Source organism: Sitophilus oryzae, unplaced genomic scaffold (genome assembly GCF_002938485.1).
Source record: "Sitophilus oryzae breed Bouriz unplaced genomic scaffold, Soryzae_2.0 scaffold_1586_pilon_pilon, whole genome shotgun sequence".
Classification (NCBI taxonomy): Eukaryota; Metazoa; Arthropoda; class Insecta; order Coleoptera; family Curculionidae; genus Sitophilus; species Sitophilus oryzae.
Window position 1 is genome coordinate 471537 of NW_022146265.1, and position 15540 is coordinate 487076.

The 15540-nt window shown below is 31.6% G+C and overlaps 2 protein-coding genes across 2 annotated transcripts; one reads left to right on the forward strand and one right to left on the reverse strand.

The window, feature by feature from the left end:
• Positions 1-1323: 1323 nt before the first annotated feature.
• LOC115879702 lies at positions 1324-7013 on the reverse strand. The gene is made up of 4 exons (XM_030896658.1): positions 6870-7013; positions 3291-3478; positions 1858-1968; positions 1324-1543 (listed from the first exon to the last, which is right to left on the reverse strand). Exons 1-4 carry the CDS (start codon positions 7005-7007, stop codon positions 1324-1326), a joined length of 657 nt encoding a protein of 218 aa, XP_030752518.1. The 5' UTR covers positions 7008-7013.
• Positions 7014-7294: 281 nt separating this feature from the next.
• LOC115879779 lies at positions 7295-11869 on the forward strand. The gene is made up of 4 exons (XM_030896766.1): positions 7295-7504; positions 10197-10384; positions 11331-11441; positions 11549-11869. Exons 1-4 carry the CDS (start codon positions 7364-7366, stop codon positions 11703-11705), a joined length of 597 nt encoding a protein of 198 aa, XP_030752626.1. The 5' UTR covers positions 7295-7363; the 3' UTR covers positions 11706-11869.
• Positions 11870-15540: the final 3671 nt, after the last annotated feature.

Below are 15540 nucleotides of genomic sequence, written 5' to 3' on the forward strand. Positions count from 1 at the left end.
TGGATTTGTCAGACTTTACGGAGCTTATTTTATGTTATTTATTATTTATTCTACTACTGATAGTTGTATAAAGGTAGTAAATCTAAATGGAAATTGTGGCAGAACTTAAATTAACAGTGACACTATCGCGATTTATCGAAAAAGACTCTAAAATAGTTGGTTGTGTAGCGTGGTAGCGGTAGCGGTAGATTTCGGCAAAAATCGAGTGAAATAATGGAACAACTTTTCGCTAGTAAGTGACTATATAATATACATACGTGTAGTAAACCGATCATTTATGAAATTCACTTAAATTAACTAATTATATATTTTTTCTTGCATTTTTGCTTTTATTTATTACTTGTCAAAGATTAGATGTCAAAGAATTTAGATACGTTAATTTGACTTACCTGCTTCAGTAGCGTATCGGATGTTTGTGTTAATAAATACTTATTATAACTTATCTATTTTTATTAGAATTATATATTTTTATAACAATTTTAATAACTACCAACATTTATTCACAACGTAAAATAAAACAACAAATTATTGAGTCTACCCCACGTCTACCCTACATCATAGTTTTACATTTTTTAAATAAAATTAGAACGACACTGATAAACCGGAATTTAAGTCGGCCATATTTGAGGCACAACGCGGTGTACCTAAGATTTTTGATATGCTCCTTCCTTAGTCTTCTTATTCAAAGTTTAGGAAAGATCTATATATGTAAATTGAACTACTACATGGATAAAGATATTTTTATGTATTCAAGAGTTAAAAACGCGTTTTGGAGTTTGGGAAAATAAAAATAGATCATCATCATTCTCAGCTTATTCAAGCATTTCCAATTATGGTATAGCCGCCCTCATATGTTTAGATACTTTCTTTGTAGTTGGGCCCATTGTTGTCTATTGTCGGCTATGCGGGCCCCAGTTATCCCTGCTAATTTTCTATTATCATGGTCCCGTCTCAGGTTTGGTCTTCCACGTGGGTAGCATGCTGTAATTTATGTGGTCCATCTGTTTTCCGTCCTTCTTGCTAGGTGTCCTGCCCATTGCCACTTGACTGGGATTTGATTTTGTGGATGGCATCTATTACGTGGGTCTTTTATCGTATCCACTCTATTATTTACGGCCTTTCTTGGTTATTCCCAGCATATTTCATTTCATTGAGCCTTGTACGACTTGCAGTTTCCTTATAATGTCCGTTTTAAGAGTCCAGGTTTTGCATGCATAGGTCATGACTCGTAGTACACTACTGTCAGTACATTACTGCTAGTACTGGTAAATAAAAAGTAGGTATCGTGTAATAAATAAAACAAGTATACTTAAATACCAAGTATTAAAGCATGTTACTAAAAGTATCATATAAATTAGACGAGTAATAACCTAAAGCTAAATCGATTAATGAAAAAGGGCATTGAAATATGTCAGAACATTCTTCAAGTTGGTCTTCCACATAAGTATCTTCATTGTTAGCAGTCCCACTACCAATCTGAGAAGCCCAGTGGTACATTCGATGTTCATCTGGTTCGTTCCGCAGAATTCTTTCTTTAGGAAAACTAAAAACAAATTATTTTTAAAAAGTTTGCTAAAACTATATAAAACTAATAGTTTTAAAAGAAAAGTACAATTTTTGTATAATAAAAAACAGACCTTGGTGTCTGCATTTTCCGCGTAGTGTTAACTCACTTCAGTCTGTTACTAAAAAAAAATCACATGCTTTTTTTTAATATGGAAGTCTTTTGGCGATATAAATTTATTTATTACAATTTGTTTAGAAAACTCTACCTTAAGTTTTTAAGTTTAACTGCATTTTAATCAACTGAAACTAGAGTTTGGATTCGTGAAATCAATTGCCTGTTTAGGAACTCACCTAAATATTAAATTTAATATATGGTGTGCTAGACTACTTTCTTTAGGTTGGAATCTCCGCTCTGCTTCACACAGCGCCCTCAAAATGCAAGATCGTCCATTGTATCCCATGCTAAAGTAAAAAAAATATTTCGATTGGTTGCTGAATTGAAATGATAGGTAGCTTTGGTATGGTGTTGAGTCGTATAAAATTGACTACAGTAAGGTATAAACAATATTTTTTTCCATAGCGAGTTACGTTTTAAAAAATATTCAGAAATTAATATTTCAAGGAATTTATTACGAGTAGAAAAAATATTGTGCTGTGTTGGCGTTGGTTTCTATGTAATTTGACAAATAAATAAAGCTGTCTCTTTAGTTGTCAGTTTTGAGTCAATAATTTTTAATTCTCTTTCGTGTCGATTGCTGATTGAATTGGAGCCAGAAATGGCTCAAAACGAAATAAGTAAATTACCAACAGATATTCAGGCTGAGGCGACAAACGCCATATCCAAAGTACTTCTATTTAAATCCCGAAAAACTTATGAAAAGGAATACAAAAATTTTCAAAAATGCAAGCAATTAAAAAACATGCGAGAAGAAATAAAGTTAAAGTACTATTTTATCTACTATTTTTGATAGATATAAGGCAATTTTAACAGTTGCTATGGAAAAAAGTTAATTATTAATCATTTGCTGATTATGCTATACATAAAATGTTTTGGTATATTGTGGTAAACTAGTGTTTTATTTTACTGTTGCAACACTAAAGGTTCCAACCCCAACTGTATTGTACCGTATGATCGAAAAAAAAACGGCGTCCACTTGGCTTGGAAATGATGATCAATGACATTCTCCATACAATTTTACATATAAAATGACAGCGATCTTCATTTCATAGCCATTGCTGACGCCGTTTTTTTTTCGACCGTATTAATGTATACATGCTGTTGTATTAATGTATACATGCTATTGTATACATGTATTGTACCGTATGATCGAAAAAAAAGGCGTCCACTTGGCTTGGAAATGATGATCAATGACATTCTCCATACAATTTTACATATAAAATGACAGCGATCTTCATTTCATAGCCATTGCTGACGCCGTTTTTTTTTCGACCGTATTAATGTATACATGCTGTTTTAAATATCCAGCAGTAGATCATTTTATAATAATTGCAAATCGAGCTGTATTTAATAAAAAAATAATACTCCTAAAACTTTTAGTTTATATAATAAATCTTTAGATAATTTATATTATTTTCGATAATTAATTATACAAACAAGACATCTTGTGAAAATTATATTAAATGTTTTGAAAACCGTAATTAAGAAAAACTTCCAAAAAATAAAATGTCAATGTCGAAATAAGGTACCGTAAGAGACACTACATAATATACTATTGATGTGTCTTTAAATTCTGTTACGATAATTAAAAATAATAGATACTTACGACGTAATAATATCTTCTAGCTTGACATATAAATCCCTTCGATTTCTTCTTTTTTGTAGCACCTTGTTGGCGGTAAATAAAGGAATAGTATCATTAGGCAAATCGTAAACTAGACCCCAATTTATCCCTTCGCTGAAAATAGCAGCGCCATCGGTAATGCCCATTTGGGAAGTAAGACAAACCACAGCCTACAATGTGATTATTTTCTGCATATAGGTACATATTTATACGGTGAGTGAATGACAGTAAAAGGACTTTAATATTTACTTCTAAAACTATTTTATTACATTTTTATAATTCTCGAAAGATGATATGATAAACTTTAAGCTTTATTTCTCTCTCGCTTCAGAATCTAAAAATTAGTGGAATAAATTAATGGTTTCAATTATACTTTATACTAAGAGTTTACGATCATTTACAATGTCTAAAAAACAGTTAAAATTAATATCCTAGAAATAGATTGCGGTAGTCAATTATTGTGTTCATAGAGAAAGCTTAATAATTAGCTTATAAAACAATAAACTTTTTATTTCTGGACATCTCTTGGTGGATTATAGGATAACAAACAAAACCCAAAATAATACTATAATTAGTGGAAAAAGTTAAGGGTTTGTTAACTTTTCCTACTAATTGAGAATTAAGATTCATTCAGAACCTCGTAATTAGTGTAATAAATTAGTGGTTTCAATTACACTTTACACATTTTAGTTTACGATCATTTACAATGTCTAAAAAACATAATTAAAATTAATAGAATATCCTAGCCACAACTTGCGGTAATCAGTTGTATCTTGTATCGACTAATATTAGTACGAGAGCTAGCAACGTCGGAAAAACAAGTATTTTAAGACGTCTGACTCTTTGATATATCTTCTACTATGCCCTCTAGAACAGCATGCGGCCCGTCTGGCTGCCGGTAAACGTTGCGTTCCCTACTGCGCATTGAAAGAAGATCTTATATTTTTCTTAGTCCTTCCTAAATTCTAGTATTGAATATAAATCGAACATGTCTCCATAGCGCAGTGCGTAGAGTTTCCGACTACGAACCGATGATTCAGAGTTCGAATCCGGGTCAGGGCAAAGACTTTTTTATTTTATTTGCGTTTATATTCTGAAAGTAAAGTATTAAATATTTGTTTTTTTTTAATTATCAGAATTATTTAATACTTTACTATCAGAATATAAACGAAAATAAAAAAAAAGTCTTTGCCCTGACCCGGATTCGAACTCTCAATCATCGGTTCGTGGTCGGAAACTCCACGCACTGCGCTATAGAGACATGTTCGATTTATATTCAATACCAGAATTTATAGGATTAAATTAATAAAAAAATGGGATCTTCTTCCGATGCGCAGTAGTGAACGCAACGGGTACCGACAGCCAGACGGGCCGCATGCTGTTCCAGAGAGCATAGTAAAAGATATATCAAAGAGCCAGACGTCTTAAAATACTTTCTCGAAAACGTTGCTAGCTCTTAGACTAATTTAGCTTATAAAACAATACATTTTTGATTTCTAACCACATGTTTCTCTTGACAGTTGATAATCAAAGGCCAAAATAACATTTCTCGCCAATTTTGAAGTATAATTAGTGGAAAAGTTGAAAGTTTATTAACTTTTTCCACTAATTGAAAATTTCTACCACTAATTTTGACGTTCTGAATGCTTACATTCAAATTAGAAGAATAACCTTCTACGCTAATTGAAACTCCTAATTTATTCTACTATTTTCGAGGTTCTGAATGAAGCTTAAAGTATCATATCATCTGTTTCGGAAAATAAAAAAAAAAATGTAAAATAAAATAGTTTTAGGGAATATTAATGTAGACAAATTTAAATTATTTTTGAGTATACAGCAGCGATTTTATAATAAAGTCTCTTATTTTTAGTTTATTTTAGGTACTACTTTTTGTTAATATTATTATACACCTAAAACAATAGTATTTCGTAATGTAAAACTACTAGTCTCTGAGTGTAAAAAATTGTAATAATGATATTTGTTCAGAATGGGGAATACTTTTTACGTTTAGTAGAAATTGTAAAGTATATGGAGTTGGATTCTGCAGGGTTGTTCAAAATAAATTTATACATTTTTAATATTTCGATTTAAAAATTTTCTTAAAAAAATAATAAAAAAAATAAATCAAAAAAACCTTAACGGAATTGACGTCAAAACCGTTGAGAAAAAAATATACAGTCGTTTATTTAAAAAAGTACTATCCTGTCTAGAATTTACTATACATAATTAATTAAATCACCCTGTATATACCGGGTGCGTCTCAAAAGTGGCTCACCCCTATCAGTTTTTTATTTTTTCAAATAAAACGAGATTTGGTATGTTAGTACAGTACATCTGCTGGATCTGTGTCTACGAAAGGAATGCGGACAAAAAACATTTAAATAAACAGTTATTTATTTTATACGTCGACTTAACGAGTACGTCACCGCAAATCGATCCGCCCACTCATTTTATTGGTTACTTGCAAATTTGTCGAATTTTTATTGATGGGAGGCGTCGTCTATTTTTTACGAAAAACATCGAGAGAATATCGTTTCCCCTCTCACGGATACCCTGTAGCTACAGAACGAACAGACGTACTGTATATGACATAATTTAGGATTGATTGACGTATTCATTTGTTTTTGGTCACTTCCTGTTTCACCGAAAATAACTACAACTTTTTATTTTTAAATGACACCGTCGGTATTTTTTTTACTTGATTCGATAGAAAATGACACTCTGAATAGAATGCAGTGTCTCATCTCAACTGTTGACATTTTCGCTTATAAAAAAATCGCATTTTAAATTTCAATCTAGAGTGCCATGGCTGTGTTAAAAACACTATTTTTTAATCAAGGAGCATTGAAAAAATAGATTTGATCGTCTAATGTTTTTCGTGTCTTGTCCTGGCCGGTTAAAAGATGCCCAAAATCGTATTTTTAATCATCTCTTATTTTTTTCAAATGGAACAAGAGGGGTCATTAGCATATTTGGAAAAATATTTTTTTTACGAATAATTTGGTACCACACACTTGAACCGCATGTTACAATTTCAAATAAACCATATGAGAAAATGTCAAAAGTTGACATAGAATATGTCATTCTATTCTATGTCATTTTCTATCAAATAAAGCAAAAATACTGAGGGTGCCATTTAAAATCAAAAGTTGTAGTAATTTCCGGTGAAACAGGAAGTGACCAAAAACAATTGAATACATCGGTCAATTCTAATTTAAGTCATATACTAACATACCAAATCTCGTTTTTTAATGTGAAAAAAATAGAAACGTTTTAGGTGAGCCTTTTTTGAAACGCACCCGGTATACTTTAAAAAGTTGAATATAATTGATTGTATATTTTTTAAAAAATATGGGAGTAATAATGTTAAATAGAAAACCTAATCTAGAAATATTTCGGTAGCTTGGGTTATCTCTACAGAAAATGTTATACTTTTTTAATAAAAGGATTCAATTATCGGATATTTATAAAGCTGTACTATGAACAATTAGTGTTTGCAAGTTATGCATAAATATTGTATACAATCGAATCAATAACAAGTTGATCAAAACTTTTGCTTACACTGTACGATGCTCCATCTGGAAAAGCGATATATCTTTTCTTCCTTAACAATGTTTTACTATTAACTTTACTATGCACACCCTGTAGAACACAAAATATGAACAAAACTACGAAAAGAACACAGCCTCTTACGGCCATTTTAGTTAAAAATACAAAACTGTTCACATAAAGCGAATCTCCAAATCATTTTAACTTGTAATCAATATAAAAAGACGTGTTAAATGATCTTAAAAAGATCGCAAAGTAGATGTTATAAAAAGTGCATTTTAGGTCATCGAAATTTTCCACTTTCTATTCCTCCGTTTCAGATAATATTGTTCTCATTATTCACTGGAAATAGTTACTGTACTAACTGTTAGACATTTTGTTTGAACTAGTTGTTCTAATTTTTTGATTCAACATCCCCAGTTGGAATCCGTTAAGCAAATACATGCTAACATTTGGAGCTGACGAGATTACTATGTCATGTGTTTTTATCAGAATGGTTAAACGAAATGAAGCAAGGATTGTATTTTTTAGTGGTTCTAGCTTTAGTTAATGACGTTTTGAGTCAAAATAATGAAGAGAGTAAATTTCCCGTTGTTAAAAGCAGACAAAAACGGTATGTCGCTTTTCCCGAGGGTTCCACTTTTATTGTAAGTTTAGCAATTTTTTTATTAGATTGAAGAAGTTAAAAAATGTATTTACAGTCATTCAATATACAGGGTGATTTAAACTTCATGACATGGGTGAATACCCGGAAAGTAGTAAATGAAGATTCAAAATTGGCAGTATTAATAGAGTACTAGTTAAGGTATATTTTTTTGTATATAGAATAATAATAAATTTCGGTTTTTAAAAACACTAGTAACTATGACGTCATCAAAACAATTTGTATATACAGGGTCCGGCAATAGCGCGTCGGGCATCTGTAGCTCCTAGAATAAACAACTTGAGAATTTTGTTTAAGTGCAAACCTAAACTATATACCAGGATGTATTTCAGGAAAATATTTTAACTTCTATAGGGTGGCTCAAAAAAGTGTGAGTGGACCTGGATGATTTTTTTTAAATGGAACACCCTGTATATTATTGCATCTTTGGCTTCGTTTCCGATCACTTTACATAACCCTAAGATATGAATAAATACATTTTGATTGAGATATTAAAAAATAAATCAAAAATATAGTTTTTTCAGCCCTTCTTAAAAAAATTATAAAAAATACAAGAACTGTTCTGCAATCAAAACTATATTAGGTATTTACTTTAGATGGTCTGTACTTACTTTGCTATAAATATGAAAATCGTAGATTATACAGGATGTTCAAAATTGTACGCCAAACTTTCTAAAATATAAATTAATTTTTCTTCGTTTTTTTTAAACGGAATACCCTATATATTATTTTTTCAATAGACGGAGAATTAAAAAATGAACATTTTTTGTATTTAGAATATTTCAGAATTTTTAACGGTTTCGCAGATATTTGCGGTTCTATATTTCATATGGCATTTTTCACAGTAAATTTTTATCAAAGCCACCCAATAATTTTTCTCTCGTATTTTACCATTGAAAGCGCCATATGAAATAATACTGCGTGTATCTGCGAAACCGTTAAAAAATTTGAAATACTCTAAATACAAAAAATGTTCATTTTTAAACTCTCGATCTAATAAAAAAATAATATATACAGGGTGTTCCATTTAAAAAAAACAAAGAAAACATATTTTATATTTTAGAAAGTTTGGCGTAGAATATTGAACATCCTGTATGATTTACGATTACCATATTTATAGCAATGTAAGAACAAATCATCTAAAGTAAATACCTAATATCGTTTTGATTTCAGAACAGTCCTTGTATTTTTAATAAATTTTTTAAAATGGGTTGAAAAATATATATTTTTGATTTATTTTTTAATATCTCTGAAACTATCGAAATAGATTTATTCATATCTTAGACTTATGTAAAGTGATCTGAAAGGAAGCCAAAAATGCAATAATATACAGGGTGTTCCATTTAAAAAAAAGCATCCAGGTCCACTCACATTTTTTTGAGCCACCCTATAGAAGTTAAAATAGTTTCCTGAAATACATCCTGGTACATACTTTAGGTTTGCACTTAAACAAAATTCTCAAGTTTTTTATTCTAGGAGCTACAGATGCCCGACGCACTATTGCCGGACCCTGTATATACAAATTGTTTTGATGACGTCATAGTTACTATTTTTAAGACTCACCATTATTTAAGACTCACCCTGTACAATAATTGTTTAAAAATGGAATGTTTCCAATGGAATGGAATGAAATGGAATATTATGACACAAAATTGGAATTTTTGCAGAAAAAATTCTTTTAGTGACATCACATTAGCCATTTATAAAATTGAAGGTATAATATATACAAAAAAAAATATGCCCTGACCAGTCCATTTTACAAAATAAATTTATATACCGGGTGCGTCCCAAAAGTGGCTCACCCCTATAGCTTTTTTATTTTTTTAGATAAAAAAACGAGATTTGGTATGTTAGTACATGCCATAAATTAGGATTGATTGACGTATTCAATTGTTTTTGGTCACTTCCTCTTTCACCGGAAATGACTACAACTTTTGATTTTTAATGACACCCTCGGTATTTTTTACTTTACTCGATAAAAAATGACACTCTGAATAGAATGACTTTATCATATGTCAACTATTAACATTTAAACTTAAAAAATCGTATTTTAAATTTCAATCTAGAGTGTGAACCATGGCTGTGTTGAAAACTCTAATTTTTAATCAAGGGGCCTTGGAAACATAGTTTTGATCGTCTAATGTTTTTCGTGTCTTGTCCTGGCCGGTTAAAAGATGCCCAAATCATATTTTTAATCATATCTCAATTTTTTCAAAAAGAACAAGGATGGCTCATTAACATATTTGGAAAAAGCATTTTTTACGAATAATTTGGTACCACACACTTGGTATTTCAAGTCAAATTGTCGTTATGAACCATATGTTACAATTTGAAACAAACCATATGAGAAAATGTCAAAAGTTGACATATATGTCATTCTATTCAAAGTTTTATTTTCCATCGAATAAAGTAGGCTAATACCGAGGGTGTCATTTAAAAATCAAAAGTTGTAGTAATTTCTGGTGAAACAGGAAGTGACCAAAAACAATTGATTGCGTCAATCAATCCTAATTTATGTCATATACTAACATACCAAATCTCGTTTTTTTATCTGAAAAAATAAAAAAAATTATAGGGGTGAGTCCCTTTTGAGACGGACCCGGTATTCAATAACTTTATCAAAATGATAACAACTATATCAAAAAATGTTGCAAATGATTTTTTCAATTTTTCAGGCTACCCTCTGTTTCTTTACGAACTTAGTTATTCCTGTAGGGCTGTTTTATGAGGGTGTCAATTGGGGTATTTCTTACGATCTGCCTAATGCCACCACAGTCAAGGAAGTGTTTAATTCAAATAAATATGCTTTGAAAAGACGACAAAGAAGAGATTTGTACAACAGATTTGAAACAGTCTTAGAAAAGTAAGAATAACACGTGTTCTTTTAGGTTTGAGATTTGTGTTGCTAAATATGGTTTTTAATTTATGTATCCAACAATTAAAGGGGCATTGTCAGACAATGTTTTCGGATTTTTAATTATTGTATTCTTTATTTTAATTTTTTAGCAATATCTAGGTTGTAATTAAGAAATATGATAAAGAACATTTTTTTTCAATATAAAAGAAAATACTTATTGGGAAAACTAAAATATATTTTCAAATAGTTTTACTCATTATTATCTTACAGATATACAGGGTAAGCGGAAGCTCCAAGGAGAATGACAGTATTAAAATGAAATTTTGTGAGCATATCTAGGTTAAATTAGAGCATTTTTTAAAAGGATAGTTCTACAGGTTGCCTCCAAAAAAAGTTACGCATCAATCTTGTTTTTTATAATGGAACACCCTATATATTAATAGATTTTCGAATTCTAGGAGAAAAATAAAGGGGAGTTTCATTAGAGAAGTATATGACTAAAATGTAAACTAACTGTTCTTGACATATTTAAAATTTTCTAAAAATAAAGAACAATTTTTAAATTTCAATAAAAACTACCTAAATTGGAATTTACCCCGTATAGCCCAATATGTAGTAAAAATAACTATTATACTTTAAATCAATCAATTGACCCATTATTAATTTTGTCATACCCTGTATAACTTGCCTATAGTATGCATTCAAAAAAGAAAGCTTAATTTAAAAATAACTTAAATAAGGCTTAACTCAGTCACCAGAAGAAGCTGTAGTACAGCGAATATTGTAGTGTTTTTGAAAATATAGTGTTAAAATAAATAAGACGATTGTTGATTAAAAAAATGTATATTATTGTTGTTCTCAAGGGTATAAATTTACAATATTAATTATGATGTAACTTATTCTTACTAGTGGTGGATGGTATTATTTGTAATGTCTAAGAAATTTGTTTTAGAATGGGATATACAGGAAAGCAGTGTATATATAAAGCGTTGTGTGAAGCTCCAAGAAAACTTAATAAGAAAAACAATACTTTAGGAAAAGAAATACTCAACTTATTTTTTAAGTAAGTGGTTTAAACTGAAAATAAAACCATACTTTGGTGTAATAGTGTGCAAGTGTGCTAGAGGTGTAATAGTGTACAAGTGTAATAGAGTATTGTTAATTTTTTAGATACCCCTTAAAAAGACTTTCTCACCAAGAACCAGACGATCACAGAAAATATCACTGGGCAAGAAGATATAGTTTAGAGAATACTCACCTAGACTGCATGGATCTATTTCCTGACTGTAGTATTTCCATTGTAGATATAATGACAGGGATAAAATAAAAAATTAAAATAAAAAAATAATAATAAAACCAGTAATAATTTTGTTAAAAAATATAACGAATGTGATAATTATATAATATGTACGGAACGCACAAAAATATTTCAGATACATCACTCTACTTAAAGTATAACTGCGTTTATACCGTACAATAAAAAAAAACGGCGTCGAGTTGGCTTGGAAATGACGATCGATTACATTTCCCATATAATTTTACATATAAAATGACAGCGATCTTCATTTCGTAGCCATCGCTGACGCCGTTTTTATTTGATCGTACGGTAGTATAATTAAAAGAATCTAAAATATTTTTTTTTCTAGTAGAATTTATTTTATATTATTTATAAAATTTCTGTCAAATTAGAGGCTATTTTTGTGTCAAATTATGTCAAATAATAAGTGTCTGCATTTTGGTTTGTGTCATTGCCTTTTATACTTATACTAGTTAAAGCCTGGCGCAACCGCCACGACATCAGAAAAAATACCTTTTATTTTTTTTCAATTTAATGAAAAACAAAAATCCGGCGACGAAAGTTTTTAGAAGAGCCAATTAGCTATCTTTTAGTAAAAAAAGCAACTTTCTAGAGCAAGTCGTTACTTCAGTAGAGACGGCACAGATAAACATTAGCATTTTATATATTATGTAGATTATTGCCAGTTTATTACCTGTGATATAACCCATCATACATAACAGTCTATAACCCATTATCTTTGAGGATTTTTCTGTTGCAGGGGGGACAGGGTATTTCCCATTCTCCTCACAACAGATGTTCTTCGTCCGAGGGTACACACTCTTCCACGGTTGTAGTTTGGCTCTCCGTGCCTTTCACAGTCGAGGAGCTTGCCTCCGGCTGAGGTACCCGTGAGGTGGAAGCTGTAGGATCTGTCTCCATTTTCTCTGCCTCTTTAATTGGTTGTAAACCAACCTTTAGACCTGATACCAGTGTTGTCCCGAATCTATAATAGAGCATATATCCCTCCTTTTCCATAGCCTCCTTGGATTTGAGGTCAGTTCCTATTGTGAGGACCTCACCATGACCCACCTCCCTCGAGTTGATGACTTGCCAACTCAATGTCTTTACATTGGAGTTCTGAGCCTGGCTGAAGCTCAACAGGTAGGGGGTGTCTTTCCCCTTGCTCCTCCATTTGCCGAAGTTCCCCGAATACAATTCGGACTACCCTGTATATTAACAACTACATGAGTAATTGCATGTGACACCTCGCAACTAAAACAAACATTAAAAACTAAAATATCTGTTATATTTTAGCGCCTATATTCCTAAAAGAACTACAATTAACCGGTTATAAATATTACAATATTTACATAAAATAAGTGTAAAAATTACATATTTACGCTTAACGTCGGATGTATTAAAAATATCCTACGATATTGCAAAAGAAAAAGAAATAAATAGGTACTAAAAAAATATTTTGTATTATATTATTACATTCAATAACCCCTTAACACATACTGATGTGCACATACTCATAGCTTCAACAAACTGTATATAGTCCATTAATAACAGGAACAAATAACAAATGTTTACTTTTCTTCGTCTTTATCGAGGTACAGTGTAAGAAATTTCAATAGTACTGCGTATTTTCAATTGTTCCAGATATCTTTGTATAGGATATAATCAAGTTTCTGGTTTCATATACATGAAGGATTCTTAGTATTTGTAGGTATTCCCCCTCCTAACTGCCTTCTCTGTTGAGGTTGGCGATTAATATGGCATATGACTCTCTGTCCAGAGCTTGGTGAATAAGGGTGTTTTCGTTGGTGTGGGTCCAATCTCTTATGTTACGTAGCCATGATTTCTTTTTTCCTACCTCGTTTTCCATCGATTTTTCATTCTATTATGTATTCTTCATATTCTGAGTGCCGCATTATGTGCCTAAGGTAGTCTTGTTGATTTTAATTGTTCCTGTTAGGTGTGCACGAGTTTTCATTCTGTTTAAAACTTCACAATTTGTTGTTCTGGAGGTCCAACTTATCCTGAGCATCCGATGGTACATCCACATTTCAAATGCATTATGGCGTTTGATGTCTTCTTGTTTTAGCGTCCATATTTCGCATCCACATTGAAGCAAAATATATAACATTTTAATGTTTTTCGCCTCGTTGGTGTTGCTATTCTTGGATTGCATAAGAACTTCCGCATGTTGAGGAAACCAGCCCTAGCTATTTCAATCCTTCTTCTGATTTACTTAGAGTGCTCTAGTTGGCTGTTTAATTCCCTGCCCAAGTAAATATATCTCTGCGTGGTCTCGAGATGGACGCCATTTATTATTATGTCGGTGTTTTCATTGTCTTAGTAGGTATTACAGCTCCACATATGTATACACCAACGTTACTTTGAATGTGGTAGACAATGATTCAGTATGAAAACTTAAAAAAAGTGAAATAAAATTACTTATTTTGCTTACACAACGTTTCGGTCAAAAGTATCACCACTGAATATATAGTTTGCGTATATTTCTGTGGTATTAGTAACTGTTATCAAGTGTGAAATAAACTAAATCCTAAAACTACTGAGCTTATAATATACTAGAGCCGAGCATTCACCCTTAAATTAGTTTGGTTTCAGTCAAGCATGAGGTTTTCCACTAAGATGCATAGGGACGTTTTATGAGTGCAACCATAGGACGTTTTATGAGTACAACCATATTGTTGAAATTTCCATGCTTAGATTTGCTAAAGATTTTATTATTGTTAGAAATAAATACGACCTTTTTAAATTTGTGCTTTTTCCAATGGGGTTCTTTGAGGGCAAACCGGACTTCCAACCATTTTAAGTTGTGGTGCTTGTACCACACATGACCTACAATGCCCGACTTTATTGTTTTACCTCTTTGCGTATGTGTTTTATGGTCGACAATTAGTACATGTAGATGGACGTTTTGTCTCTCCAATATACGACTCACTGCACTCGCAAGGTACCTTGGTGGATGCACTCTTTTTCTTGGTTTGGTGATTCCGGTTGTGTTTTTGTTAAGACACTTCTTAAAGTAGTTCCAGACTTAAAAACAGTTTTAATTTTATACTGCTTAGCTATTCGCCTGATCTTCTACGATGGTCCTTTCACATATGGAATCGTCAAGAGAGAGAACATCTAGAAACAGTATCGGTAGACAGAAGTTTTTCTCTTTCTCAATCGTGAATGTGATTGAGTTACTTCGTGAATTAAGATGATTGAGAAAGGAATCCGGCTGCGTCTATCGGTTCCATTCCAGATTATTAAGGTATCATCAACATATATCGAAGCCAAAGTTTGTCAGTGATAGGTACTTCTGACTGAAACGTTGTGTAAGTAAAACGAATAAAGACAATGGAAGTCCGAAATTCGTTTAGGTTTAATATTATGTATACCTACACTTCGAAAACTCGCAACAATTTATTATACAGGGTGTTTCAAAGAACATGTGCCAACTCTCGTGGGGAAATTCCTCAAGTGAAGATAAGACTTATTTTCCATATCAACATAGGTCCGCTTCAGCTATGTTTCATAGCTACAGGGTGTTAAAGAGTGTTAAAGTAAAAGGCTGTTAAGTAGGCGTTTTTTTTCATGAGCTTTTCTGTGACTGGAAAGCCCGATACGTGATGCTATTGTTATTATCTCTTTTCCGCACTCGGGACATTCAAAAATCCCATTGCTTTGTTGCCTCTTTACTTTTTGGTTGTAGCTGTTAACTGTGTTTACAATTCTTCTCCATTGCGTTCTATTGTTCGTTGCTTCTTCCCACTGATTCTGCAAGCTTATCCCCTTTAAGTTTTCGTGAACAAGATCCTTACCTTTTACCGTATATGTACCTTTTGAGTTGTCTACCCGGTTATCT